General features: G+C 54.4%; 1 protein-coding gene and 1 long non-coding RNA gene across 4 annotated transcripts; one reads left to right on the forward strand and one right to left on the reverse strand.

Moving 5' to 3' along the window:
* Positions 1-2,873: 2,873 nt before the first annotated feature.
* LOC135305845 (uncharacterized) lies at positions 2,874-5,469 on the reverse strand. 3 transcript variants are annotated; one of them, XR_010366821.1, is made up of 3 exons: positions 5,306-5,469; positions 4,509-4,626; positions 2,874-4,166 (listed from the first exon to the last, which is right to left on the reverse strand). It is a non-coding gene; the product is annotated as an uncharacterized LOC135305845 (long non-coding RNA). The 3 variants fall into 3 exon arrangements; XR_010366822.1 differs by lacking the exon at positions 5,306-5,469 and adding an exon at positions 4,915-4,946; XR_010366820.1 differs by lacking the exon at positions 5,306-5,469 and adding an exon at positions 5,058-5,105 and having other exon boundaries at positions 2,875-4,166.
* Positions 5,470-6,706: 1,237 nt separating this feature from the next.
* Positions 6,707-12,987, forward strand: LOC135306293 (C-type lectin domain family 2 member D-like). The gene is made up of 6 exons (XM_064429940.1): positions 6,707-10,208; positions 10,493-10,882; positions 11,262-11,360; positions 11,463-11,650; positions 11,849-11,949; positions 12,037-12,987. Exons 2-6 carry the CDS (start codon positions 10,561-10,563, stop codon positions 12,152-12,154), a joined length of 828 nt encoding a protein of 275 aa, XP_064286010.1. The 5' UTR covers positions 6,707-10,208; positions 10,493-10,560; the 3' UTR covers positions 12,155-12,987.
* The last annotated feature ends 1,172 nt before the right edge of the window (positions 12,988-14,159 follow it).

A 14,159-nucleotide genomic window follows, 5' to 3' on the forward strand; every position in this document is an offset into this window, starting at 1 on the left:
TCCCCAGGCCTGTTCAGCCCATGATGGGTGAGAGATCTCTGGCTGCCTCTATTGAGAGCCCCGAGCCTTTCCTGCTGTGCTCTGTTGCCTGCCCAGGGGCAGCAGCAGAGGCACAGAGCGGTTTTGCTGCCCCGGGCCCCTGGCCTGGCCCGGCCCAGCCCAAGAATCGCTGCCATCATTCCCTGCACCAGGACCCGGCCCCACGGCGGCTCCGGGAGTTCCGAGTGGGCAAAACGGGAGCGAGGGAGAGGAGGCAGCTGGTGCCAGTGGCTGAAATGGCTTTGCTGCCAGCTGGCAGGGAGAGGAGGAGGGAGGAAGTGGAGCAAAGTAAAGGGGAGAGGAGGAGAAACAAGGAGCAGTGGAAGGTGGCAGGGATGGCCATGGGGCAGGCAGGCATTTTGCTTTCCAGCTCAGTGGGAGGAAACCAAGAGCTGTCAAATCCATGGAGGAAAAGGGGGGAAATAGCAGGTGGTGGAAATCTCTGACAATTGGGATTGATTTGATCTGCCTGAACTGCACAGGCTGACAGACTCCGAGCACCGCCAGCGTTGGGATGTGCCTGGCCCTGCCCCTGCCCTGCTGCAGCAGCCCCTGCTGAGATGGCCCCTTGTCTCTAAAGGAGCTGCACCGAGGGACGGGTGAAGTGCTGCTGCAATAAGATTGAAAGAATAAAATGAACAGAATAAAAATCTGCGACACATGGCCTCCTTCACTTGCTAACACTCAAATAGCTCTGCCGAGGCACTGCTGGGCTCAGTGCTTGTTAAAAAGAGTCATGGCAAAGGCTGGGATATGTGAAGGGAATAAAGTTCAGAGAATGGTATAAAATATTCTAAAAATGCTACACCAGTATTGGCCATTGCCAAAGTGTCACAAAAATACCTCTTCCAGGGGATTGTGAGTCAGGTAGGACTGGGGTGGGGCTTCCTCTAGGGTGGGGCTTCCTTTACGATGGTCTGGTTGTGGTAACGCTGAGCAGGCGTTCCTTGCGTTTGTGAGTCTTGTAGGAATCGGGTGGGGCTTCCTCCGCTGCTGATGGGCTGGTTGTGGTAACGCTGAGCAGGCGTTCCTTGCGTTTGCGAGTCGCCCAGGACTGGGGTGGGGCCTCCTCTGGCGCTAACAGGCTGACTGTGGGAACGCTCAGTAAGTGCCTTCCTTGCGTTTGCGAGTCACCCAGGACTGGGGTGGGGCCTCCTCTGGCGCTAACAGGCTGACTGTGGGAACGCTCAGTAAGTGCCTTCCTTGCGTTTGCGAGTCGCCCAGGACTGGGGTGGGGCCTCCTCTGGCGCTAACAGGCTGACTGTGGGAACGCTCAGTAAGTGCCTTCCTTGCGTTTGTGAGTCACCCAGGACTGGGGTGGGGCTTTCTCAGCCACTGAATAGCAGGCTGATTAAAAGAGGCCTCTAGGGAGTGCGGCAAACAGGTGCAGGCAAGCAGGGCTGTGGCACTTCTCTGGGCGTGGTGTGGCAGTTTGGGCAGGCAGGGTGTCCTAGGTTACAATATAAATATGTATTCTATTGCCATCCTCAAGAGCTGTTGAAACCAGGAAGGGCATTGTTTTTCCTCCTGTTAATGGGCCCATTAATGCCTTGCCCATGACTCAGAGAGAACTCCCTCCAGGAGCCATTTGTTTAATGGACCCACAGCATGACTCATTGAATGATATCAGTCCATTGTGAGATACTCCGCCCAGGGGGGAGGAGCTAAGCATCCCCACCTGGATATAATCTGTGCTTTGGGACAGAACAAGGTGCCTTTGCCCACTGGTTTCTAGAGGACAAAGAGCTACCAGATCTTTCCTACGGGATCACTACTTCAACAACACCATTTCATCTGGACTGCTACCACCACCCTAACTAGCAGGGTGTCGGGTTGTATTCTGACTGGCAGTGATTTTTTATTTTCCTTTGCATAATTGTATGTATTTTGTTTTTTTTTTCTTTTTCCTAATAAATTGCATTTCTGACTTGGAGTCTCTCACTGGCTTTGTTTTCAAACCAAAACAACCGTCCTCTCCCTTACTTTGTCATCTCAACAACTGCTAAAGAAACCTTTCTAATCTTGTCAACTGGCAATGCAACTGCTCCTGAATTCAGGATTTAAAGTCAGGCTTTGCCCACGCCATTCATTTGATTTTTTTTATTAAGTTGTTGATGCTTAACAAGCTCTGTGCTGCTTTAAAGCCTTTCTCCAAGGCTCAAAGAATGACCCTTGCAGGGAGTGCAGGAGCGTTGTATTTAGAAATGGAGTGTATTAAACCAGGTTCCTTTAAAAGCCAATGAAATTAGGGCAGTGGAATTACTGTGGGAAATGTTCCATTTAGGATAGACCCACCCTGCTAGAAGCTGTTTGTCTGATGGTCAGTTCATGCTCTGATCAGTGCAGGGCCAGCCCCTCAAGAAATGCATGATTGAAATCCAGCCAGGAGAGGAAAAGACAGGAGCTGAGCTGGGAGAGCTGGACAGAGGAAATGCCACAGATGTGCCTGGAGCATGGCCCTGCCCAGCAGCTTTTCTTACTGTTGAATTCTAAAAACGCTAAAAGCTGATGCTCAGTTCTTTGGCGTCTGGCTTGTAAGTGCCGAGGGGATGAGCTCCCTTACTGGAACTCAGGCACTGGCGTGCTCCAAGCCTTTAGCCAGATTGCTTTTCATTTAGCCTAAATTCAATGTTTCTTTTATTCGTTTGTGGGTTTTGGATTTTTTTTAATAGTCTAAGCAATGCTACAAGTGAAAGAAATGAACAGAAATAGACTGGAGCATCACTGGTCCAGTAATTAATATATAACTCTTCCTCTTTTCCCTTTAAACATATATGTAAGAGCCTAAATGAGAGATGCAGGACTCCAGGCGGCTCTTCCAAAACGCAGTTTATTATATGCAAGATGTTAGAGCAGTCCAGGGTCGTGGGCGACAGAGCCTGAGCCTACAGCTGTCAGCTGCAGCTGCAGGCAGGCCTGGAGACCCTTAGCTTAGGTTACAAATGCATTATATACTTTTCTTTGCTGAGCATCTTAATACAGTAGAACCAATCTATACCTTAACTTTTATCTATAGCCTATCATAACTAATACAATTACCATATTCATGTTAGTATTCTCCAATCACTAAATGTTAGTACATTACAGTTTAAGCTAGAAATTGTTCTTCAGTTTTCTTGCAGTGGAAAATTCTGAGACCTTTTTTCTACTTGCAACATTTGCTGACTTGTTTGCTTGTGCTATCTTTCTGCTTGGTAAAAACATCATCTTGTTTGAGGTGGGTTTATCCTTTGTTCTAAGTCATAAAACCCCCTTCTAACTAACATACCCTTTGCTCCTTGGTTATCCAGTAAGACTGGCTCAGCAATTCTTTTCTTCTATATCAAAACTTGCTTCCATCTCTATTCCTTCCTCAGCTTCTACATTCTGCAACGAGTTTATCAAATACATCTTGTTTCCTTCATAACAACAATACCAGGTTTCTCTTCAACTAGAGAAGTGCTTCAGGAGAACCAGCATAACCTAACTGCTCCAGAGCATCCCAGGGATGTAAAAGCATTATTTCAGGGGCTACATGCGACCTCTGCTGGTTCCTGATCCTGAGAAAAGCCCTGAGTGCAATGCTCTCAGCTCCCTCACTCTGCTCCCTCAAACAAAGGAAATATGGGCCTGACACTCCAGGTACACACTTGCAATCAATTTTGGTGTTGTGTTCCAGCCCTTTTAAGAATCTTGGAGTAGGGGAAGGGGAAGGTGTCTGCTCATTATTTCACCTGTGCCAGACAAAGCCTGTGTCCTTACAGAGACAGCAACACTCCAGCCCTGAGCATTCCCTGCTCTGAGGGCAGCATATCCTCTGCCCTAAACACTCCACAGTATGGTAAAAAAAAAAAAATCATCCAAGTGGTTTAGCAGAGCTTGAAAGTTCTGTTGGATACAGGAGTGCTCCTGAAGGGAGCAACAGCAAGGGACAGACAGCACTCTGGATTTTCAGAGGCAGTCAGACCACTTGGCTAGAGAGAGGTGCAAGAGAAAACTCCAGCTGCTACAGAAAAGGTCACTGTGGCCACCTTGCCAGCTGTACACAAGTTTTACTCACCCTGTTTCCACTGTGCTCAGGATTCAGTCACCTTAGGATAAAATCGGCTGCTTCTATCAAGAGAAACTCTCCATCGTGGTCATCAATCCTGGCCAAGGAGCAATTGGTTTCTTAGCAGGAAAAGCCTTGCAGAGCACAACAACACAATTCTGAATCCATGTCTGCTGGGTTTTTTTTAATATTCATAAACCCATAGAAAGTCTAAGGTTAGATGGGAACTAAAAGATCATCTGGTTCCAACTCCCCTGCCACAGGCAGGCACACCCTGCACTAGCCCAGGCTGCTCCAAGCCCCATCCAACCTGCCCTTGGACACTTCCAACGTCTTTGGGATAAGGAAACACCTCCAAGGATGGGCATATTAAAACAGGTCCTCCAGAGCACAGGCACTGCCCCTTGGCAGCCCTCTCACACAAGCAGCTCAGCCTCACCTGGCTGCCAGCCCCGGGAACTCCCTGGTGATCTCCCGGAGCAGGTACACGATGAACCACTCATCCTCCACGTTATCCCCGAACGCGGTGGTGCCGCCCAAGTGCGCCGGGGTCTCGCCTGGACGGGGCACAGAGCGGAGAGGCGGCTCAGCAACGCCGTGCCCAGGAACAGATTGTCCACACGGGCTGCGGAGTCTCCCTCGCCGGGGATATTCCAGACCCCGCTGACAGAATCTTGTGTCCTGTGCTCGGGGATGGCCCCGCTGCAGCAGGGAGGTGGCACCCGATGCCTCACGGGGTTAGCCCGTGCTGCGACACCGAGAGCCTGGGAAGCCGCCGGGTGCCCCTCACACGGCCTCCGCTCCCCCTCACACGCTCCCATTCGAGCCCGCCGGGTGCCCCTCACACGCTCCCGGTTCCCGGCCGCCGGGTGCCCCTCACACGCTCCCGGGTCCTCCCTCAGACGCTCTCGGGTTCGACTACGCCGTGTCCCCCTCACACGCCCGCAGTTCCCCCTCACGCGCTCCCGGGTCGAGCCCGCTATGCCACCTTCACACGCCGTCGGTCCCGGCTCCCGGATCCCCCACACGCCGTCCGTCCTCCCGGTTCCCGGCCGCCGAATCCCCCTCACGCGCCCCCGATTCCCGGCCGCTGGGTCCCCCTCACACACTCCCGGTTCCCGGCCGCCGGGTGCGCCTCACTCGCTCCCGGGTCCCCTCACATGCTCCCGGTTCTCGGCCGCCAAATCCCCCTCACACGCCCTTGGTTCCCCCTCACGCGCTCCCGGTTCCCCTCACACGCTCCCGGTTCCCGGCCGCCGGGCTCCCCTCGCAGTCCCCCCGCTCCGGGCGCTCCTCCCGCCGTGCCTCCCGGCCCGCTCCCGGCTCCCCGCGGCGCGGCACGGAGCGCAGGCCGAGCGGCTGCCGCTGCCACACGCAGGCGGCAGGAGCGGGGCGAAGGCACCGGGAACAGCTGAGCGCGGGCCCGCCGCCGCCGCCGCCGCCTGAGAAGCTGATGCTCAGCGCTTTGGGATCTGGCTTGTGCCTGCAGAGGGGATGAGCTCCCTTACTGGAACGCAGGCAATGGAGTGCCACAACCCTGCAGCCAGATTGCTTCTCCTTCAGCTTAAACTCAGTGTTCTTTTAGTTTTGGTTTGGATTTTAAAAGTGTTCTTAGAGATGCTATAAGTGAAAGAAGAGAACAGAAATAGATGGGAGCACCACTGGCACAATAATTGCTATTTTACTCATCCTATTTTCGTTTTAAAAATATATGGGGATAACATGAACTTTTTACCTCTATGGCTTGGGACAAACACTTTTTTTCCCTTCCTTTGGAAGAGATCTGCAAGCCCTGAGACCCTGGACCACTGCTCCCTGCATTTTATTCATGTTTTTACAATTAAACAAGGGCTTGATAAGATTGACAAGGAAGACACAACTCCAAGTCCTTGGGCAGCAGCCTCCAAACTCTTCGGGTGATGCAGAGAGCAGTAGGGTGTGAAGACTGCTTTCCAGTGCGAGATCAATCCATGATAACCTGCTCACTGACACCAAAGTCACTTCTCATCGGCCACTTGTTATTCCCGAAGTGCAGGAGCTGCAGTGTTTGCCAAAGCCTGGGCAGAACGATGGAGAACATTCCTGTCAGATTTCTCCTTCTCTTCCTGTGCCAGCAGGAGAAACCCATCCTGGTTAAGGTTTTGTGCTGTGTGACAGTGTGCAGCTCAGAGCTCAAGCAGTGCCCAGGAGCATTAATTATTGAATCTGCAGTGCCCCCTCAGCCGTGTGAGCTTGGAGCAAGGCGCTGGGAAGTGGGGCCATCCCAATTTCGGGCAGTGGGACTCGGAGCTGGAGCGGTTTGGAGTCAGCACCGGAGCCTGAGCTGCCTCTGTGCTCAGAGAGGGGAGAGCCCTTCCTCTGCAGGGAATGCTTTTCCACTCGGGATTTCTCTCCTGGCAGCTCCAGCCTTGCCTCTTCCAGAGCAGAGCACACTGTGCCCCAGTGCTTTGCTGCTGGGAGCACTGGGAGAGATCCTGGGAGCACTGGGAGGGAACTGGGAGCACAGGGAATGGCAGGAGGGAACTGGGAGGGAGAGTGGAAGCAGCGGGAGTGAGCAAGAAGGAGCACTGGGAGGGATCTCGGGAGCCCTGGGCAGGAATGGTGCTCCCAGTTCCTGCCCAGGGCTCTCCCCATCCCTGCCGGGGCTTGCCAGGAAGAGGGACACTGGCAGGGAACTGGGAGGGAAGTGCTCAGCACTCTGCAAGGTGCAGCAGCGCCAGGGGTGAGCAGGGAGGAGGGGGAAGTGCCCCCAGTCCCTCCCCACTGCCCCCAAAAATGGGGGGTGACGAGGAGAAAAGGGATTCAAATGGAGGGAGGAAAGCTTTTCTGTGACTGTGTATGAACTGGGGAGGGTCCCCATTCAGCTACAATTTAAAGGGTCTCAGTTGAAGGAAAACACACCTTTTTCATTATTTTGGGTGTCTCCCTTGGCAGGCAATCACTGCTTGCCATGATTTCCATGTTTAAATGGAAGGAGAAAACCTTTATCATCCTGCATGAATTGAGGGAAAGAGCCCATTTTCATCATTGTCAGGTTCAAACTGAGGGCAAACCCCGCTGTGCCTGCTCTGAAAGGGCTTCCGTTGAGAGGAACCTCTTGATGAGCCATTGTAAGAGTGCCATCGAGGGGACCCTCCATCTGAAGGGACCTTCACAGATGAAAAAGATGTGCAAAAGCTCCCAGTATGATCTTTGTTGAGGGAAACTGCATTTGCCCTCAATTTTGCAGGATAAAGTGAGGACAATCCCCTTCTGGGAGAATACCTGGGGCTGTGTCTGATTCCCTCAGAGCAGGAGCAGCCTTGCCCTCAGCAGCTCACAGCCCTGCCCCACAAGGATGTGTCACAGAAGGGTTGGTAAAGACCACAGGAGCCTCAGCTCAGGTGAGGCTTTCCACAGAGCCCAGAGATCTTATCCTGGAACCCTGAAAGCACAGGAGAATCAGGAGCCAGCCCTGGCTCAAGGCACAGCAACCCTGCTGAAACAAGAGAAGGGAGCAAAGGCTGAGGAGGCAGGGCAGGAACGGCTGCAGAGCCTGTTCAAAGAGAGGCATCTGCAGCTGGAGAACAGAACAGAGATCCCAGAGCGACACGTGTCTGTGGAGAGTTACACAAAGATGTGTCAAAGTTTGTGAAAAGCCACTTATAAACAAGGTCATGACATCTTATGAACAATGCCTGTTCTAAAAATCAGTGAATTCACATGATGGAACCAATACATCAGCAGTGACTGCCTCAGGAATTTGAGACAATATTCTTCCAGCCCTCCTGGATCCATAGCAATGAAACAAGGAACAGCTCCCAGTGGATCACAGCCATAGTGCAGAACAACCCCCCACTCCCCTGAGTTATCTCTGGGAGATAAAACAGAAGAGATGCCAATGAATGATCCTGTTGGGCAGGGCAGCACTGGCACCTGTGCAGTCTGTGAGGGGATCAAGGGCTCAGCAAACTGGATCTTCTTCTGTGCAAGGGCAGGTGTTTGTCAGTGTTCCATCACTGCTGTTTCAGCTGGGTCTGTCTCATCTCTAGAAGGAAATAACTACATCATTAAATGTAAACAGACATATTGAAACAAAATTAACTTGGGACTTAAGATTAATTGCAGTGCAATTCAATGCCACCTCAGTAGCATTAGAGGTACACTTAAGAGAACTTAAAGTTATCATCTTTAATACTGAATAAAAAGTGATCTTATGAAACTGGAATAGAAGATGAAAAGGGTTAAAGTGAAGAAGACTGAAACTTGACCTGGTCCAAACTCAGGAATGCTCAAACCTGACAGAAATCCACCTCCACATAAATGACTCTTAACAAAATTAACTCAATAGAGTAATAAAACATAACTTTACTCAGATCTTAATTTGCTTAATCTGAGCAAGACTAAAACCATAACCAAATGAAACAGAACCGAACTAACAATCAATATCCTTAAAAGTTCTGGGTACTACAAAATGTAACTTATTCTGCTGCTGTTAATACCAAAAGGCACTGACAATGTGAACAAAGTGGGGCTGAAATAAGGGCATGATGGCTTTACTAGAGGGATTAGAGAAGTGTGACAAATACGCTGACCCTATGTAATTTAACTTTGAGAAAAACTCATGGTAACCACAAATTTTAAGGACTCATAACTTTACTAAGTCCTTTTAAAGTGCAATTGTACCAAAAGAGACAACAATGTAGAGTCTGGCAAAGTGCCGAACAAACCGGGAGCTTCTCGAGGTTGTATTCAGTGTAATAGCACATGGGAAATGTTATCAGGAGGAGGAGGAGGAGCAGGAGCAGGAGCAGGAGGAGGAGCAGGAGGAGGAGTCTCGGGTTCCCTCTCTGGTTGAGATGATCCCGAGGTGTGTTAAAAGTCTTTTTTCCTCAACCCATCTGTCCGGGAAGAAATCAGGGTTTTGTCTTTGGCTGTCATTCTCAAAGTTGTTTATTATTTCTTATCTAAAACATTTTCTGTCTGGCCTGCCGAGGTCTGTTCTGCAGGTCAGTCTGAGGCACACTGCCCTCCCACGGGGCTGGTGTTGTCTTTGATACTATAAACTATGTATTCGATATTTACAGTTATTTTCCAATACCTATCACCTACGTTAGACAGTGACTTTCTACTCTACACCAATCCCAAAGTGCCTCCATCATCAAGAAGATGGAGGCTAGAAAGAAGAAGGAAGGACAGGACAATGCCCAAATTGCTCCATCTTGTCCCTAGACCCCCATAGTGAAATTCTTTAAAATTCCACCTTTCACCCTGTGACAACTACTGTTATGCTACTTAAACTTTTGTGACTTGTAATTCTTTGTATAAGGTTGGTAATTTGCTCCATGGGTCGAACTCAAAGCCACAGGGGTCTTTGGCTTCCTGCCAGGGTATCCGACCGCCCTGCCAGGGCTTTGAGCCATCCAGGCATCCAGAGGGATGTCCTGGATTCCGGCAGAGGAGCAGGAGGAGGAGCAGGAGGAGGCACTGTATTTACCGCTTTGAATCTTCTCAGAGAAATCAGAGTTCACTACAAACACAAGATTAACTTTCCAAAAGCATTTCAGCACATTTTTAAGACATTCTAGAAGGCGGTGCGTTAAGGTTTCAGCAGTCGGGGCAGGCAGAGCCCTTCCGGCAGATGCCGGGGGTTCGCCCCGCCGCAGGGGGAGCCGCGGGGGCAGTGAGGCGGCCCGGGGGAAGCGGAGCCGCCGGGCCGGGCCGGGCGGGGCCGAGCCCCGGGAGCGGGGCAAGCGCAGGCGGCAGCGAGGGGCGGCGGCGCGGGGGAAGCGAGCCGGGACCGCCCGGGGCTCGCCGTGGGCCGGGCAGCCCCGCGCTCCGCCCAGCCACAGCGACTCGGGCTCAGGACCCCAGTCCGGGCCGGCAGCGCCAGAGCGGAGAAACAACCGATCCCGGGCAGGGCAGCGGGAACCCCGAGGAGAGGGGGCCGCGCCCGCGGTGCAAAAGAGCCACGCCTTCGAGCAGCGCTCCCGGCCCGCGCTCCTCAGCTGCTTCCGGCACGCTGATTGATCTAAAAGGCCAAAATCCCTCCCACACTGACGACAGCTTTAAAACTGCGGTGCCAGCGGCCGTGGCGTCCTCTGGACGGCGCCGCAGCGGTGGTGGTGGTACCCGGAGCCCGGCGGCGGCTGCAGCCCAGGTGGGACCCGCGGTCGGTGCTGCCCCAGCCCGGGGCTCGCTGCGGGCGGAGGGGCCGCGCTGAGGGGCACGGGGGGTTCTGGCGAGTTCCTTGTGGCGGCTGCCCCCGTGTCCCCCCTGCGCTGGGATGGCCGAGGGAGCGGCTGCCCGCGGTCTCCTCCGTGCCCGGATGGCCGGGCTGGAGCCGGTGCCGCGGCAGCGCCTCCAGAGCCGGCATCGTTTTGCTGAGCCTCGGGGTCCAGCAGAGCCGGCACCAGCAGCGACCTCTCTGCGTGTCCCTTGCAGGGTGCCAGCAGCGCGGCTGCAAAGCTGCTCCCGAGGCCGAGCTCCCAAAGGATCTGTCAGCACTCCTGATGCCTCCGTTTCAAGGTGCTGTTTGTTCCTGTCAGAGAGATTCCGGCTGTGAGCTGGAGGAGAGTGAATTGTGCTCCATTCATGGAGTTGTGAAGGAACTCCTGCATCCCCAGGAGGGACCAGCAGCCGGGGTTCCACACTCGCCTGGGGCACAAGGAGCCACTTGGCATCAGCAGAAGGCTGCCACTTGTGAGCTTGCAGTGAGTGAAAATGTGGAGAATGGATTCTGCACCAGGGATGGGAGTGTGAGGGAGCTCCTGGATCCCCAGGGCACATCAGCAACCAGCACTGAACACAAAAGGGGCCTCAGAAGATTGCTGGGTGAGTGCAGGGCCACCCCTGGGGCCTCTAGGGAGGGGCCAGTGTCACCTGCCAAGGCCAGGGCTGGCAGGTGTGTGGCTGTTTCCCGAGGTCTGGAAGAGGCCTGGTGCTCTGCTGGGCCCCAGCAGTGGCTGGAAGCAGCAGCCCCAGCTGCCCCCAAGGCTGTGCAGTTCTCCTGCTGCAGCCCGTCCCCAGAGCTGTGTCCCTGGCCGTCCCCAGAGCTGTGTCCCTGGCTGTGGCCAGGCTCTTGGCTCTCTGGCTGCCAGCTGAGTGAGGGCCACACTGGCTGAGGGGTCCCTGCTGTGCTCCCTGGCCATGGGCTGAGCAGATTGCAGGGCCGGCTCTGCTTCTGGCAGCCAGCAGCTCTTTCCTGCTCCAGGTGAATGGTTCAGGAGCCATCCCGTGGGCACGGCGCTGCTGATTCTGCTGCTCCTGCTGCTGCTGCTGGCTTTGGGGGTGGTCTTGGCTGTGCTGGCAGGTAAGAGAGGGGCAGCAGCCTGGTCCCAGCCCCTCGGGGCAGAGCGGGCTCCCTGCTCCCTGCAGAGGGGAATCCTCACACCTTCTCCTCTTCCCCCTGCAGCAGCAGCAGCACAGGTTCCAGTGACACCTGCCACTCCACAGTGTGTTCTGGGCTGTCCCCCTGGCTGGGTTGGCTACAATGGGGTCTGCTACTACTTGTCAAGGGATTACAGCAGCTGGGAGCAGGCTGAGGAACGGTGCTCGGAGCTCGGGGCCTCCCTAGCCATTCTGAAGGATGAGGAGGAAATGGTGAGTGAGGGGCTCGGGCGGTGTGGGGTGGCTGAGGGCAGCCTGGGGGTGCTCCTGGGCCGGGCTCGGTGCTCGTGGGGCCGGGGCTGCAGCCCTGGGCCGGGGCCTTGCAGGGAAGGAGCCCCGGCGGGCGGGGGCAGCCCCGGGCACGGGTCCCCCCGAGGGCCGGGGCAGCTCCCACTCCTCTCTCCTGGGCAGGGTTTGCTCTTCCGCCTCCGCGGGAACGGCGATTACTGGCTCGGGCTGCGCAGACGGGGCGAGCGCCTGCACTGGGGGGACGGCAGCAGCTACAGCTCCCGGTGAGTGCCGGGGAGCCGGGCAGGGCCTGGGGCACAGGGCACAAGGTGTTCCCCTGGCAGCCAGCCTGCCTCTGCTCCTCCCTGCAGGGTTCCTGTCCTCGGCAATTCCGACTGTGTGTACCTGGCTGACGGGGAGAGATTCAGGAGTGAGTTCTGCTCCAACGAGCGGCCGTATGTCTGCAGCAAGGCCCAGGCTCCCCTGTAACAGGGGCTGCAGAAAGGACCTTGTCCACGCTGGGCAGTGCCAGCTTCACCTCTCAGCCCAGCCCAGGGCTGTCCTTGCTCAGCTGCACCCTGTGCCTTGCCCTCGCTCTCAGGGTCACCTCAGTGCCTCTTCATCCATGCCCAGTGCCAGCGCTGGGCTGGGTGTGCAAAGGAAAAGGCTCTGCAATCCATCCTGCCCCCGATGCTGCCTGGAGTGAGTGCATCGTTCTTATGACACAACAAGGTCCAAAGGGAAATCCAAATTGCCTTGGAAATCATCACAAGGCTCTTGGTAATCACCACAAACTGGCCTGAAGGTGACACTTTTGGTTGGTCTTTGGAAGAGGAAGAAGAGCAGCTGATTTGTGCTGAGAAGGAATCCCACTTTTGACATCAGGCACCTGACTGTGAAGAAGGGTCTGTCAGCTGCTGGCTCTCTCTCTCTCTCTTTCTCTCAGTCTCACCTTTGGAGGAGGGCGGTCGGAGCTGCTGCTTGGGGAAGGGAATTCGCTGTGGACTGGGTTTGTGTTCTGTTTGGGGTCCATGCTGCACTGGTTGGTGTTTTTTTGTTTTGTTGTACATACTAGTTAAGAACTGTCATTCCATTCTCATATCTTTCTTTGCTTGAGAACCCCTTAATTTCTAAATTAAAATAACTTGGAGGCAAGGGGTTTACACTTTTTGTTGCTCCTGCATTCCTTAGCAGATCCCTGTCTTTACAACCAAAACACCCCCATCCCTCTGTGCCACTGTGTGGAGAGGAGGAAAGAAGGGAATCGGGGATAAAGTGAAGCCCAGGAAGGAGAGAATAGTGTGGGCAAGGTGCACTTTTAGGATTTGGCAGCCTACTCATTCCCTTGCTCTGGTATGTTTGATAGTAAAATAAATTAATTTCCCCAGGCCTGTTCAGCCCATGATGGGTGAGAGATCTCTGGCTGCCTCTATTGAGAGCCCCGAGCCTTTCCTGCTGTGCTCTGTTGCCTGCCCAGGGGCAGCAGCAGAGGCACAGAGCGGTTTTGCTGCCCCGGGCCCCTGGCCTGGCCCGGCCCAGCCCAAGAATCGCTGCCATCATTCCCTGCACCAGGACCCGGCCCCACGGCGGCTCCGGGAGTTCCGAGTGGGCAAAACGGGAGCGAGGGAGAGGAGGCAGCTGGTGCCAGTGGCTGAAATGGCTTTGCTGCCAGCTGGCAGGGAGAGGAGGAGGGAGGAAGTGGAGCAAAGTAAAGGGGAGAGGAGGAGAAACAAGGAGCAGTGGAAGGTGGCAGGGATGGCCATGGGGCAGGCAGGCATTTTGCTTTCCAGCTCAGTGGGAGGAAACCAAGAGCTGTCAAATCCATGGAGGAAAAGGGGGGAAATAGCAGGTGGTGGAAATCTCTGACAATTGGGATTGATTTGATCTGCCTGAACTGCACAGGCTGACAGACTCCGAGCACCGCCAGCGTTGGGATGTGCCTGGCCCTGCCCCTGCCCTGCTGCAGCAGCCCCTGCTGCGATGCCCCCTTGTCTCTAAAGGAGCTGCACCGAGGGACGGGTGAAGTGCTGCTGCAATAAGATTGAAAGAATAAAATGAACAGAATAAAAATCTGCGACACATGGCCTCCTTCACTTGCTAACACTCAAATAGCTCTGCCGAGGCACTGCTGGGCTCAGTGCTTGTTAAAAAGAGTCATGGCAAAGGCTGGGATATGTGAAGGGAATAAAGTTCAGAGAATGGTATAAAATATTCTAAAAATGCTACACCAGTATTGGCCATTGCCAAAGTGTCACAAAAATACCTCTTCCAGGGGATTGTGAGTCAGGTAGGACTGGGGTGGGGCTTCCTCTAGGGTGGGGCTTCCTTTACGATGGTCTGGTTGTGGTAACGCTGAGCAGGCGTTCCTTGCGTTTGTGAGTCTTGTAGGAATCGGGTGGGGCTTCCTCCGCTGCTGATGGGCTGGTTGTGGTAACGCTGAGCAGGCGTTCCTTGCGTTTGCGAGTCGCCCAGGACTGGGGTGGGGCCTCCTCTG

The sequence above is a fragment of the Passer domesticus genome, chromosome 8, assembly GCF_036417665.1.
Source record: "Passer domesticus isolate bPasDom1 chromosome 8, bPasDom1.hap1, whole genome shotgun sequence".
NCBI classification, from domain to species: domain Eukaryota; kingdom Metazoa; phylum Chordata; class Aves; order Passeriformes; family Passeridae; genus Passer; species Passer domesticus.